At 39.5% G+C, this 15,324-nt stretch overlaps 1 protein-coding gene across 6 annotated transcripts in view; it reads left to right on the top strand.

Annotated features, from left to right (window-relative positions):
• Positions 1–15,324, top strand: part of MPV17 (mitochondrial inner membrane protein MPV17) — a 1,215,652-nt gene that overhangs the window by 679,561 nt on the left and 520,767 nt on the right. For all 6 annotated transcript variants that reach the window (XM_044075476.1, XM_044075472.1, XM_044075473.1 and 3 more), the window contains one exon: positions 10,365–10,457. In XM_044075476.1, coding sequence (XP_043931411.1) covers positions 10,365–10,457 — 93 coding nt within the window. The remainder of the gene's footprint in view (positions 1–10,364; positions 10,458–15,324) is intronic.

Below are 15,324 nucleotides of genomic sequence, written 5' to 3'. Positions count from 1 at the left end.
TTTACTTTTCTATGCAGGCAGGCTTCATTGAATGCTTACTCATTCAAGGGGTGATTGTTGGAGACATGAGATGAGCTCATGACTGCCTATATTTAGACATTGTGGAAAAATTATGATATTAAAAAGATACCTTCAGGATTTGGTAAACTAGGTTTGGCCTTAGAAGGTACAACTCCCCCTAAAGCCCCAGTGCTTAATACGGTATCACAATTGACAGGATTGGACCAGAGGTGAAAAATTTGCATTGGTTATGTTGATGAGAGCAGACAAACATTTACTTACAAGTGGAATTCCAAGATGGACATGAAGTATGTGAGGCTTTTGTAATAGTGAATGTGGTTTACAAAAGTGAGGAGGAACTGATGACTGAAGGGCAAAGGTGTGGCTCCTTTCCAGGATTGGGAATAAGTAACAAAGCTTTCCAGACATTACATGGTGTTATTGCTGAAGATATGACTACTGGGAGTTGGGGTCCACTCCCCTGACTAGTATTATTGGCTCGTCTTTTGCTCCTTAAGTGGGTTGCATAGTCTAGGATATAACAGTAAATAGAACTCTGACACGAGTTTCACAAAAATAGCAAGAGAAAATATATTCCTTATATTATTGGTTATAATATTATTTAATAGCTGTCTGTGTTAATAATGGCACACTGTAGTGTTTGCATAATTTGTTTGTCACCTATTTTATTGTTCTTTTGTTTCTAGAAATGTTAGCTGCATTTGTTACTGTGTAATGTTTGCTATTCGTTTTCCTAAATATTAGTTCTCACCATTATGATTATAGCTAAACTTGGCAAATTTTGTTCATAAAATGAAGATGTAGCTTAGAGTGGTCACATCAGCCATCACAAGTTTTTTTGGCTGGGATGCACGTGTCTGTACACTTTACCTCATCTGTAAGAAACAAAGTATAGTTAAAAGAGGAAATGATCAGCACTTTTTCAGCATGCTTAAGTGCTGAAAAAGAAATCTCAGTTAACACTGTAAAAACACCCACTCAGGTGAGGGATAACCACAAAGTCCTTAATTATGTCAAAACCTCAAACACAATGCTCAGCACTTTGCAGAGTTATTAGTAAATGATATCACATACTCAGACCCAGAGGACATAGCCAATCTAATAGTGGAGACATTTACGTCTTACTTCACCCCTAACCCTCCCATATTCCCAGATCTCATACCTCCATCTGCACCCTCCCTCAAATCTGCCATTTATTGAGAGTGCATCTTACAAATTATACTATCAGTTGCCAAATGCAAAAATAACAAGTAAAAATGATTGCAACAGTACCAACTTATGAAGCAATGCCGAATAATTAGGCCAAAATCATCTAGTTGTATGGTACAGTGGGATAAAACCCTGACTATTACCCAGACAACCAAAGTTTAAGTAATGGCAATAATGCTGGAAGGGCAGAGGGTGAAAATGAGTAGCCAGTTCTGGCTTGCCCATCCTGTAGGGCAACAGCCTGATCTGCTGCATTGCTGGTTTTTAGAATGGGCAGACATCTTGTATGTATTGCTGGATAAAGGACATGCACTGGACTCCATCAAATAAGTGTTGATAAATCTCACTTCATAATATGTACAGAAGTCCATATGCACAGCTGGGCAGTATTAATGGCCGTCACAGTGATGTGGGAGTGCATATCAGCCACTAGGAGGTGGAGTTAGGTCATACAGTAATACCACTGAATCTCACCTTAGGAAATGATTCAGGCTACAGGGGCATGGTGCTGGGTAGTCCTCTAACTTAAGGTAAGTTAAGGTCCTTCCTGAAATGTGGGAATCCCCAGTTGGGGAGGGCAGTGAAGTCAGATCCTCAGGTCACTGAGATGAGGTTGCTCATAGTCACTGCAGGTTGGCAGAAGCAGTGAGATAGGATAAAGAAAAACAAACCTCTTGCCTGCCTGTATGATAGCTTCCTCCAGTCAGTTCTCACCCCATGGAGATTGGAGACACCCCCTCTTCCCAGGGAATGAATGTGTTTATGACCATTGGCATGAGGCTGATAGTTTGCTGGTAGACATGCAATAAGACAAAATGAACAGTAAAAAAGGAAAGAAAAATCATAGTTAAGCAGCAGTAAGACATGCAGCTTGTCTGTAACACTGGGCTTTAGATGTCAATAGTGTTAGCATTGTTCTGACTGTAATGCAGTATGAGAATCCTCATATATTGGGAGAGGAACCCACTGCTGTCTTATGTACACTCCCCAGTTCTCTGACTTTATTGACTGACTCACTGAAAGGAAGCTGCAGATGACGGGGAGACAAGCTCTGAGAAGTCTTTGCACTCCTCTGAAGATGCATCTAACCGTGTTGGCTTCCATGTAGTAGAATCAAAAGCTGATCACAAAGGAGCAGAGAAAAGAGTCACCAGTGTTGGTACGGTGGGGCAGGCTATTCTTACAAGTAAATTGTACAGATACTTGTACCTGCAGCACAACAGCACTGTTATTTTACACTGTTATTTTACAAGTACACTTCCTCAAACTCAGCAATGCATCATTGTGTTTTTGAGCTATTGAAGATGAAGCAGATACCTGCCAATCTAGTTTCCCCCCTTATTTTACTATAATCAGTTTGCCAAAGAATATGTTAAAAGAAAATTTCACCCTCAAATTTTGATAAACCTACCCAAGAATTACATTTTTCCTATATTACTTAGATGTTGTTTAGTGCTTAGAATGCCTTAAGCACATTTTCATATTTTTCATTTGCTCCATAAACACCAAAATAGAATTACTAGTCCTCACTTATTTCCATGCCACAAGTCATGAAAACCCCACCATTTTTTTTCATATTCAAATCCAACTTTGTTTCAGAAAGGAATTCTTCTCAGCCTGTATGACCCAAGGTAAACCATAAACATTCTGTAGTTTTTAGATTTGTTTGCTGCCTGCAGTTTTATGTTACAAGGCTGTTTTGCTTAGGTCAAGAAAGCTTTAGACAACTAAAGTGAAGCTGTATTTCCAAAGTTTAATAGTTGGAGAGATCCTTATATGAAAAATGGGGATGGGGTATAGTGCAGTGGTGTGTCAACAGACTAGTAAATAGATCAGGAAATTGGTGCTTTGATTCAGTTAACTACAAAATTTTGCACAGTAACAAGCCTATGGGTAGCTGTAATTTGTTCTTACTAGAGTGTTTGAAAGGAAAAGCTCCGGTTATTCATAACAGAGCAAAGTTGACTGTTTTTACACTGTACCTGTGCGTGGATAAAGGTGGGTCTGGAATTTTTTACATTGAGAGATGGTTACAGATCTGTGTTGATGATAAAATAAAACTACTTTTGTTTGCAAGCATCTGACAATGAAAGAATGGACTAAAGGGATATTCATAGCATGAGTTCCAGCCTACATTACCTGAATGTGAGGCTATATGCCTTCAGTTCAGAAATAGTCAGTGCTGTGACCTCCTAGTAAAGTACTAACAACAGTGTCTTAGTCTTGCAGATGTGTTCATAGCAGGTTGTAGATAAAAACTGATTTCAACATAGACTTTACTGCAGTCATGTAACCTTAAAAGGTTTATTTCATTGAAAATCTGGAGAAGACTTATACCAATGCTTCTTACATATACTGGAACCTTATGCTTTCCAGTGTCACTACCTATGCTGAAGCAAGGCCAGCTTTGACTTTTACAGAGAAATGTTATGACTTACTCTGACCACTCCCATGTTATGGAAAGTACCTCATATTACAATTGGTCAGAAGTTACAGTCTTTTAATACAAATCTTGTTGTGGTTTGGTAGGGCGGCCACGGTGGTGCAGTGGTTAGCATTGCCACCTCACAGCAAGAGGTTCTCCGGTTCGATTCTCGGCTGGGGTGCCTTCTGTGCGGAGTCTGCATGTCCTCCCTGTGGTCGCGGAGGTTTCCTCCGGGTGCTCCGGTTTCCTCCCACATCCCAAAGACATGCTATAGCTGGATTGGACACTCTAAAATTGGCCCTAGGCATGAATGCATGCATGTGTGTGCCTTCTGTGGAAGGTTGGGCGCCGGGCTGGCCACACGGCACCGTAAAATTTATTTTATTTATTTATTTTACATTTGTTGACCGGGCTATTCCAACTGGATACAAGTCCATTTTCAGTAGAGGCCCGGGGAGATAAGCTCCACTATAATCTACATAAATACGAGACAAACAAAAAGTACAAAACAACAAAAAAAACAATCCAAAATACATAAACTTGAAAATATCCATCAACAAGTTGATTTATACCGTAACTTAATTCTACTGTGGATGAGTACAAATGTTTAGCAAGGCAAAAATACAGTAATGTTTACCATGAGAAAAGTCTTAGATAATTCACAAAGAGGGGAGTGAGAGGATTAATTTACTAAATTCAGCAAGGTGGGTGAGTGGAGGGGAGATGTAGAAAAAGGTAATACGGGGGGGGGGGTAGTCTGGGTTAGTACATGGACATAGCCATTGTAATTTTAGTTGAAATTTTTGTTGTTTTTTAAAGAGTGGTAATGATGAGAGAGATGTCAGTTTACTGGGAAGCTTGTTCCAAATCTTCCCCACTGAGTTTGAGAAAAGAGAGTTACCTGCCTTATTGTGGGATTTCTGAATGGTTACCAGTAGTTTATTTGCAGATCGAAGGGTAGATAGGTTTGTGTAGGGGGAGATGAGGTTTTTGAGAATAGGAGTTTTATTAGGCTGGTATAGAATATTATGGGTAATGGAGAGTTGTTGAAATTCAATTTGGTTATTAAGTTCTAGCCAACCTAGAAGTTTGAGATTTAGACAGTGATGAGTTCTAAATGGGGAACCTGTAGCAAACCTGGCAATATTGTTATAAGAAGTGATCAATTTGTTTAGGTTGCTTTTGGAAAGATTAGTAAAAATAGGTGAGGCATAGAGGAGGGTGGAGGTCAGATGGGTCTGGGCAATAGTAGCTCTAGCATCTGGGGTGAGAAAGGGTTTTATCCTATACAAGGATCCAAGTTTTCTGTTTACAGTTTTAATTGTAGCATTAATATGTGAATCAAAGTTGAGGTTATTATCAATTATTACACCTAAGAGTTTGGTAGTTGGGTCAGGAGCTATGATTGTGCCATCGATGGATGCAATAGAGAAATGAATTGGGGTGGATTTTATAGTAGGAGTGAAGAGTAGTAGTTTGATTTTTTTTGGCGTTTAGGAGTAGACAACGTTGTTGGAACCAGTTTTCTACTTGGTTAAATACAGTTTGGGTGATGGAGTGCAGTTCAGATGAGGTGGAAGCTTTACAAATCAAAGTGGAGTCATCTGCATATTGTATGCAGGTAGGTAGAGGTAATATAGTGGAAAGGTCGTTAATGAATATGGAGAAAAGTAGTGGTCCCAGGATTGATCCTTGAGGGACACCAAGGGTAATAGGGAGATGTTTGGATAGGTTGTTGTCCCACAGGACAGACTGCTGTCTATTGTCCAAGTAGGACTTGAACCATTGTAGTGCTTGTGTGTCAGGTGAGAATTAATTTAGTGTGTTGAGAAGTATTTGATGATTAACCATATCAAAAGCTTTAGATAGGTCAATAAATAGTGCAGAGGAGAGCATGTTATTGTTACGAAGTTTATTTATACAGTCCGTAAAGGATAGGAGGGCAGTGGTGGTAGTATGGGATGGTCTAAAACCATGTTGACAGTTAGCTAGTAGATTATTTCGGAGGATGTGGTCAAGAAATTGTTGATGTATGCATTTTTCCATGATTTTGGCAAGTGGTGATAGTAGGGCTATAGGTCTATAGTTGGAGAGTTCAGTTGAGTTACCACCCTTGTGAAGTGGGATTATGTGAGAGATTTTCCAGAGTGAAGGGATGTAGCTTTCGGTTATGGTTCTATTGATTAGGATAGAAATGGGATAGGCAAGAACTTTTGCCGCAGTTTGAAGGAATTCAGGTGGTAGGAGATCAGCTGAGGGAGTACAAGGTTTAAGTTTGTGAAGTAGAGTATAGATGTAGGTTGTAGGAATAGGTTTTAGGTGAAAGGTAGATGGTAGGGATGTTAGGGAGGATGAGGGGGTAGAGTTAATAGGTGGTAAGGTGTTAGCTAGAGATTGGACAGTTTCTGAAAAAAATGTATTGAAAGCATCCGCTATCTGGATGGGAGAGTTTGGAGAGAGACCAGATGGGGTTGGTGTTTTGGAGTGGCCTGGATGTAATAGTTTGCTTATGCCTGACCAGAAGGTTTTGGGTTGACTTTGGTGCTTGTTCTGGAGTTTCAAGAAATAGTTTTTTTTTATTCTGAACTCTTGATTTTTTGGTGGCATTTCTAAGCTGTCTAAAGAACTGCTGATCAATTGGGTCTTTAGTGTTTCTCCATTTGGACCAGATTTTGTTTCTTTGAAGGATTTGTTGTCTGGTTTCTTTAGTAAGCCATGGGGCTGCTTTGCTTCTAATTCTTATAGTGCATGAAGGGGCATGGAATTCAAGAATGTGTAGGAATTTAGAGTTGAAATAGGATACTGCTTCATCAAGTGGTAGGTGCCTTAAAGGTGACCAGTCACAGGATTGAAGTTCAGATTGAAAGGCTAAGGGGTCAAAGTATTTTTGTTGCGGGTGATTTTAAAGGGAGTTTGATTTGGGATAAAGGATTTTTGTCTAGATAAATAGGTAAGTGAGTGGTCACTAATATCGTCAGGAAGGATGCCAACTTTGTAAGAGAGGGGGTGTTTGTTGATGAGGATCCAATCTAGTATACTTTCTTTGCCGCTGGGTTTATGGATTCTGGTGGGGGTGGTAATAGTTTGGGAGAAGCCATAGAGATTTATATGGGCTGTAGGTTTAAGATTGGCACAGGTGTTCCAGTCTATATTAAAGTCACCGAGTACAATGGTTTCTTGAGGGAAGGATGTCGAAAGCCAGCAGGGGATACTTTCTAGGGTGCTGATGTTATTGCCTGAGGGTATGTAGGTGCATATTATGTAAATGGATTTTGTAGCACTGAGCTGGAGCTTAGAGATAAGGATTTCTACATTGGTGTCTAGAGGTGGTTGTATTAGTAGAGAAGTGATTTGTAAATGAGATTTATGCAGTATTGTTACCCCACTACCCTTTTTGGTGGGTCGGTCTAATCTTAAGATATTATAACCAGGTAGGAGTATTTCATTGTCTTTTGTAACAGGTTTAAGCCAGGTTTTAGTTATGCATAGGATATCAAAAGAGTGAGTATCTAGTAGTGCGTGTAGTTGGCTTACTTTATTGTTAACACTCCTTGTATTAAGGTGAGCTATGAGTAGAGAATTTGGGGTTAGACTGGGAGTGAAAGGGGAAGTGGGGTGGCTAAGGGTGTTGCTGCCTGGTCCTGGGTTGGGATGAATGTCCCCATGAAGGAGAGGATATCTATTGGGATAGTAGTGATGCTTCAGAAGTGTAATGCAATTTTGTTGTGATTTTCTATATTGTGTGAATGTAAGATGGGCTACTCTGTGGAATTTAGGAGATAGATAGGTTGAGCTGGATGTTATGTTTGAATGGCTTAGGGATTTAAGATCATTTATTAGCAATGTTTGTTTTAGGGGTTGGTGAGATGATGTGAATTGTAGGTTTTCATAAAAGGTAATTGTGTATGGTATTGAAAGGATAGATAGGAAAGAAAGTAGGAGTGGTATTTGTACATATGTGAGTGTATGAGTAAGAGGCATGTTTGTGGGAGATTATAGAATAGTATAGAATTTAGGAGGTAGGGGTAGAGCGAGTGTGGAGTATAGAAAATATGTAAGAGGTGAGTGAGGGTAAAATTTCAGTAAGGGAGTAGGTGTGTGTATGATTGGTCTGTAATGTGTTAGGGATAGCTATTGGATAGGAAGGAGGGGGTGTGGCTTTGTAAGTATAAGAGTAGGACCACTGGGGGTGTGTGGGAATTGGGGGTAGGGTAGGGGAAGCGGAGTAAGCCCACAGAGCGAACGGAGCGGGTTAGAGCAGGTAAGTGTGAGTCTGTAGAGACAATCGGAGAGCAGCAGCAGATTCTTGAGGCAAAGTAAGTATGTCCAGGTTGAAAGAGAGTGGTAAATCAGGTGATTGGTAGAGAAATGTTGGTGGAGTGGAAGGATTGAAAAGAGTGTAGCTAGATGGTGGGAAAAGAAAGGTAGCAGCAGAGTGATACAGCAAGAAGATTTGCAATTAGTTAGGGGAAGAGAGCTGGAAATAGTATACAGAGCAGATATATAGGAGGGTGGAGAACGAGGTATGACCCTAGTCTGGATTAGGGTGCCATCTAGTGGATGAAAGTAAAATACAACAGAAGTATGTATAATAGAGATAGCTGGATGATGGACTACAGATAAGAGATAGCAAAGGGAGAAAGTGGCAGATCGCTATATGGGTTTAGAGGAGAAAGAAATTGCTGCAGGGTTCCCTGTTTGGTAGCTTGATTTCTCTAGGTCCTAGGTCAAGTATAACTACAAAATACAGCTTAATAGGTAGGTCCAAGGTGGAACATACTTTCCTAGTCTTTTTTTCTTTCTTATTGCAGCTGAGAGCAAAAATATTGAGCTTGGGCAACAGGTTTCCTTGGTCACACGGTGGGACGTTTTGAACAAGTAAATCACAAGGGGGTCCTGAAAGACCAAGCAGGTCTCTTAGTACAGGATAGGGGGTAGAGAGAGCACTCCACAGCCAATCATGAGCGGACAGGTGATCCGCTGTGGCGACCCCTAACCGGGAAAAGCTGAAAGAAAAAGAAGAAGTTGTGGTTTGGTACTTAAGTGTATAGTTGGCTCCCTTTGAGAAATATGAGACCTGTAATTGCAAGTTCATACAAAGTATATGTTTGTATGGAAGCATTGCTCTATTTGCGCACGCACGTGTGTGTGTGTGTGTGTGTGTGTGTGTGTGTGTGTGTGTGTGTGTGTGTGTGTGAGAGAGTGAGATTAAGAAGACAGATGCATTTAAATGCAATCCAAGCACATGTCCTCTTTGCTAACTCACATTCTATCTGTATATGTTCATCCATCCACAACCCTTTTTTTCCCATTTTTGCACAAGGGGTCAGGGTGTCACTTCAAATGTGACAATTATCTTGAGCCAATATTCATATAAATACATTTATATAGACCGCTTATTAGACTTTCCCTGTATATTGTATACACACACGCGCACGCATACACACACACACACACACACAAACATTCCTTCACATGTACACCTGTTATTAGTCTTCCACTGTTTGCTGCTTGCTTTATGCCATGTTAACTTATTCATGTATTTAGTATGTATAGTTTCATGAGTTTGGGGTACAATTCCCTTCCCAAACTTGTACCTGGAAATGGATGTTGGCTGAGATGCCTTTCCTTTTATCCCATTTAAATAAGTCATAAATACATGGGATTTCAGCACTGGCATGTCTCTTGATTTTTTTTTTTTTTTTTTTACGTTTTTAAACATATATTTAAATGTAAAAGCTAAAAAATTGCTTGCTGGTAATGAAACATGTTTGCCTTGATCCTTATATTGAGAACAATTGACAGTTTGGCATATGGGGTTATGGTTATGGGCTCCTAATGAGATTCATTCTGTAGTGTTGGATTTCATTTCCTCAAAACACCACTTGGAAACTTTGTGGATATGAACCACTTAAGCAGGCAGCACTTTCACATCACCTATCACAACAGGTACTTGTGCCTAATAGGATTAATCATTTAATATGTAAAATAAAGGATCTACTTTAGTAGATTGAAATATCATAACACCGAAACTCATAAAGACGAGACGAAAACATTGCAAATTCACATCTACTAATGTTTTTAACAACAAATCAACTAATGCACATGTCCAGAAGTCGCCGGACAATTTGAATGGACATTGCGCGAAACACAGAAACAAATCTATATATTAATACACATTACTTAAACAAAAAAAATGCAACTTTTCTGATGTTTTTGCAGGGGGGCAAGTCCTGCTGCACCCTCACCCTTTGCAAATTATTTAATACCAACTTTGGATTGCACTGCAGTAAGGAAAAGGGTTAATTTCCCGATTCTCACTGTACCGTGATCTCTATTCACAATCAGTAAACATGAAAATGTTTTGTCTTACATATTATGTAACAGTGAATAGGATATATTTCTGAGTTGTTACGAGATGACCATTCAGATTCTCCGATTACTTCCAGATATGCGCATTACTTGATTCGTTGTTTCAAATTTTTGGCTTTGTTTTAAAATTCGTAGATGTGTATTTGCAATGTTTTTGTCTCATCTCTATGAGTTTTGGTGTTATGGTATTTCGATCTACTGAAATAGATCCAAAATAAGGCATACAAACTCTGTATTAAAAAAACTCAGTTTGCTAACTAAACAGCATGATTTGAACAATAAAGTAACATAGTTTTTACTCTAACACTTGCCTTTTCTTTTGAATATGTTTAAATAGGGTCCTATTATTGGTGGGTGGTACAAAATCCTGGATCAGCTCATTCCTGGAGCAACTAAAACAGTGGCACTGAAAAAGATGCTGTTTGATCAGGTTTGTTGTTTATTTTTTTCCTTCATTTCTGTATTGTTTAAAATATTGGGATCCCAGTAGCATGACTGCTTCGTCCTATAAGTTTTGGGATCCATATTAGGCTCTCACACAGCTGTGGTACAGCAGCATGAGATTATCATGTATGTATAAAAAGGGTCTATATTATATAAGCGAATACAATGAATTGCGAACGCTATATAATTGACCTACAATCCCCGAAAACCCAGAATGTCGAACACACTGATCAGTGATTTAAAAAAAAAAAAAAGAAAATCAAAACACAAAATAAAGTGGGGGCTTTGCCACCCACTCCCCCCTACTTAAATATACCAACTCCAAGATCACACCACAGTGGAGGAAATGGCAAAGTCCCAAAAACGGCCCAGTGATTTTTTTTTAGGAAAAAAATCGCTGTTCCATGCTTTTGCCATTTCGCATAATGACATTCATCTAAACAGTGTTCAAAATTCATTGCGTTCGCTAGAATAATAGGGACCGGTATAAAAACCCTAGTGATTTATTTTGCTGTGATAAAGGTGAAAACTTGGTAGTAGTTTCCTTTCTTCTTTCCTTGAAGAAGAGTACTTATCTGCATGAAACATTTTGCTGAAGAATATTTAGACTAGCACTTTTATAACCGGAATGAGTGAAGTTCTTTCCTTTGTTGTGCTTGACATTGCCTGCTTTTTCTATGTTAAAGCTCTGTTAACCTTCAGATAGAAAACCTGTATGGAGAAGAAGAAAGGAGGGGAATACATGGGAGAAAAGAGGGATGAGGATTCTCAGACTGTCATGAAATTAAAATAAATATATTACAGTAAAAGTCTTTCATTGTTGGATTATGTTATACATCTCTGAGTTTTCTTTTTAGACATTTCAGCAGAGCCTTGCTGTTCTGAAAGGAGAAAAGCAATGTTTAAAAGGCATCTCACTTAAAACCTTAGTATTGTCCAACTCTCGATAATTGACTGTGAAAACCAAACTGCATAGTCATAGTAGGCATATTGATTCTTTCCTGATAAGGAGCTATAGTTCTAACCATTTACAAAGTTAACAAAAGTAAAATGCATGGCTAAGAACTGGGTACAAAACAGAAACAGAAAATATAAGGGCAAGCAAAGGGAATATAAATGGGCTGCAGAATTATCAGGGAACCAGAAAGAAGTAGTAACATTAAAATCCTAAGCTAATTTTCCTGCAAGGACTGAGTACTGGATGGTTGAAACTTTATAGGGCATCTGTTCTGAGTGGTACTAACCCCTTAAAACCAAGTGAGAAGTTACCCAGTACGTATTGCCTCTCCTGCTTGTTGAGTGCAAGTATAACTCAGTCTTCATAGGTTCATATGTATATTTTATTTATTTATTTAGTGACATTTTATTACCAGTAAAGTCTGACTGGATAGGAGCCCATTTTTAGCAGAGGCCAGGGGAGATAAAGCTCCAAAGTATTACAAAATATTTTAAGAATAATTATTTTACAGTCTTTAAAAACAAAAAAACAACTACAGTTTAAATATTTATATCAAGTTAGACATAATATGAAAACATTGGTTAAGAATAGATTCAAGTTATAGCACAATGATTTAATAGTTAGAGAAATTTTAGCCAGTTTATAGAGAAATTAACGGTAAGTTAGTATAGTACAAACAGGAATTGCAATAGGAAGTGAGAGAAAAGTAGGTATATTTAGAGAGAAAACTAGGGGGGGGGAGAAACTGATAGTTGTAAGGAGGTGAGTAAAGGAGATGTAAAGTATGAATAGGTGTTTGCCCACATTTAGGGATATAGTATACTAGGCTAATGACTACAAGAGCCTTTTTCAGCCCATCCATGACATGTTTTCCAAATATATCTGACACATTTTGAAACCCTAAGGTTACTTTAAGTGGTGTATGTAGGCTAGGGTTTGGGTGATCAAGCATTTATAAGCTGTCTCTGTCTGTTCGAGACATGGGTACCAGACCAGGGATGAATTTCTGATACCACATCCATTGATCCAAGTTACACTCCAGTTGGGTTAGGGAAAACTCTGCTTTACATGAATAGGGAGCCTGTTCCAGAGAAGGGGTAGTGCTGAGATACATATCTGTCCCTGTCCAATATGTGCTATTTACGCAGCAGATGAGGTTTGGGTCCCTTGATTGGGTAATTCTGTTGCTATTTGTTTTGTGAATAATTGTCTTTTAGAGCACAAACTGAGGATGCCTTGTAGGCCAGGTATAGATTGCCCCTTAACAGTTTGCAGGAGGCAAATAACAAAAAAAATCTTTAAACTCAAGAATATACTTACCTTGTCCGCTCTGAGTGCTGGCGTCTTGTGATTTGGTTCAGCCTATCAGCTGCTGGATTCCCTCCCACCTCCTGCTACAGAACCGAGGTTACATATCTCTCTCACCCTGGCCACCATTTTCAAACTTCCAGTGCCCCAGGACCCAGCCAGATTACTTTTGTTAATGTGCGGTATGTAAGAGCAAGAGCATTGATTTATGGCGTATTAAACAACTGTATAGACGCATTTCTACTAGAATTGCTATTGTTTGTATATACCTGCTAGCTAGAACACTATAAGTTCATTGTAATCTTGTACATTGGTGTTACTAACACGTATGTGTTCTGATTGCACTGACTGTAAGATTAGTCTCCTTACCTGCTAAGCATACTGGTATTTAACTAAAAAGCTACCTTGGCCAACTGCAATTGCTTTAGGATAAAGTACTACATGTGTATACTAGCTTGGTGTTAAACAACTTGTTTAAATGTTAACGCTAACTTGTGTTTCTACTTTAATGCTAGACTAATTGTTTGTGTTTGTGTCTTTCGGCTTTTCCCGGTTAGGGGTCGCCACAGAGGAACTCCGGTCCGCTAACGATTGGCAGTTGATTTTTACATACCGGCTTGCCAGGCCTGACGCACAACCTTCAATGAAGGTACGCCGATTCACGCATGTCTCCACACAGAAGACGCTCTAGTTGAGAATCGAACCGGACAGCGTCTTACTGTGAGGCGACAATGCTACCGCAGCACCACCACCGTGGGTTTTTAACGCTAGACTAATATGCAGCAATAAGTAATGTGCAGTCTAACTGTGTATCTATATCTCGCAGTGTGCTTGATTTTATTTTTTCGTTGAAAACAAGTCTATATATGGTATTTGCAGTGTGCTTGATCTCTGTAACATGTTTGCATGTGGTATTTATATATTCGCTAACCGAGGGCAAGAAAGTAAAACACTAACTAATATATCCTTTTAGGTTGTGCTCCCTACTACTATCTCTGAAAGGCTCTCAATGCTAGAAGAACAACCACCCAGCCTGCGACTAAAGCAGAACGCTGTACCACCCTGTTCTTAAGCCTTAAAAGACTGCAAAAGATTAACTTACCTAAATTTCTTTTTCTGTGAACTGTGTAACTAATGTTACTGGGTCCTTGCACTGGCAAACAGCCCCTGAGCCCCTTATAAGCTACAAAATTATCTTAAAATTGGCCTACATACAGTCGCTAGTGTTTATTTAATCTAGTGACAATATACAATTCCTTACCTCCACCAAAACTGTATTTTTATAGTGGCTTTTTACCCCTAAAGAAAAAAAATAAAAAACATATTTAAACTCAAGAATATACTTAGCTTGTACGCTCTGAGCACTGGCGTCTTGTGATTTGGTTCAGCCCCACTCCACCCTGCCCCCACATTCCACCTGCCCGTAGTGTTGTTAAATTTATTGCACTAAACCACACACCAGCCCTTCTAAACCAATCAGTAACAGCCTGTTATTCAACAGCATCACCCTCAACCTGATACAACCTGTCCTCTCTCCTTGCTATTTCTTTTGCTCTAGATTCAGCCCTCAGTCAGTAGCAATGCTATCACCCAGAATACTCTTGTTAACTCTACTACTACCCCTGTTGCTCATCCCATATCTCCTTACTGCCTATGAATATCAGAGTCACCTGGATTTCCACTACCCTAAATTCCAATCGTCCATCCCATCAGTAGCAAATAAAAATGTACTCTTCCTCTTTTCCCTCATGCCTAACTCCTTAACCCCTAAAAACTACCATCTTAATATACCTAGTTACATTAGTCCTAAAACCAGATGCTATCAAAAAATTCTATTCAAAATCTTGAAACTCATACTCAGACTACACTATAACATCACAATGGATGGTGACAGCCACCCAAACCCCAGTCCATCCCCACCTGTTGACCCTAATCCCCCTACTAAATCCCCTACCAACATAGCTCCATCAAATAGACCTCCCAACTCATTGCTGGCCTGCCATCTAAACATTAGGAGCATAAATAAAACTCAGCACCTGCATGCCCTCTTAGCTGTTATTTCCCCAGATATGTTATGCCTTACAGTAACATGGCTAAAACCTGCCACCAAGGGCAATGAGGTTCTGCCACCAGGGTATAATATGGGTCGACTAGACCGTACCACTAGAAAGGGCGGTGGGGTAGCCATACTTTACAAGTCTACCCTATCTGTCACCACAGGGGTCTACTTTGAATAACCGAACTTCCGATTCACCGACACACAATTTACCGACCCCAAACAACCGAAAACACACAACACCGACAAATACCAACAACTCAAAAAACTGAACACCATTACACCGACACAAAAAACGTAAACTACACACTGCACACAATAACATATCCACTAACCTTAACCTAAACCCTAACCCTAACGTCCGACACTACCGCACACTTACCCAACCTGCACCCTAACCCTAACTCACTTAACCCACCCCTAAACCTCAACACCGTCACTATCGCACACTTACCCTACCTGCACCCTAACCCTAACTCACTTAACCCACCCTAAAACATTAAGCCCGTTACTATCGCACACTCACTCCAC

Source organism: Protopterus annectens, chromosome 6.part1 (assembly GCF_019279795.1).
Source record: "Protopterus annectens isolate FY-2018-M chromosome 6.part1, PAN1.0, whole genome shotgun sequence".
Classification (NCBI taxonomy): domain Eukaryota; kingdom Metazoa; phylum Chordata; order Ceratodontiformes; family Protopteridae; genus Protopterus; species Protopterus annectens.
Note: the sequence above shows the minus strand (reverse complement) of the source record. Positions and strands in the feature narration are given on the sequence as shown.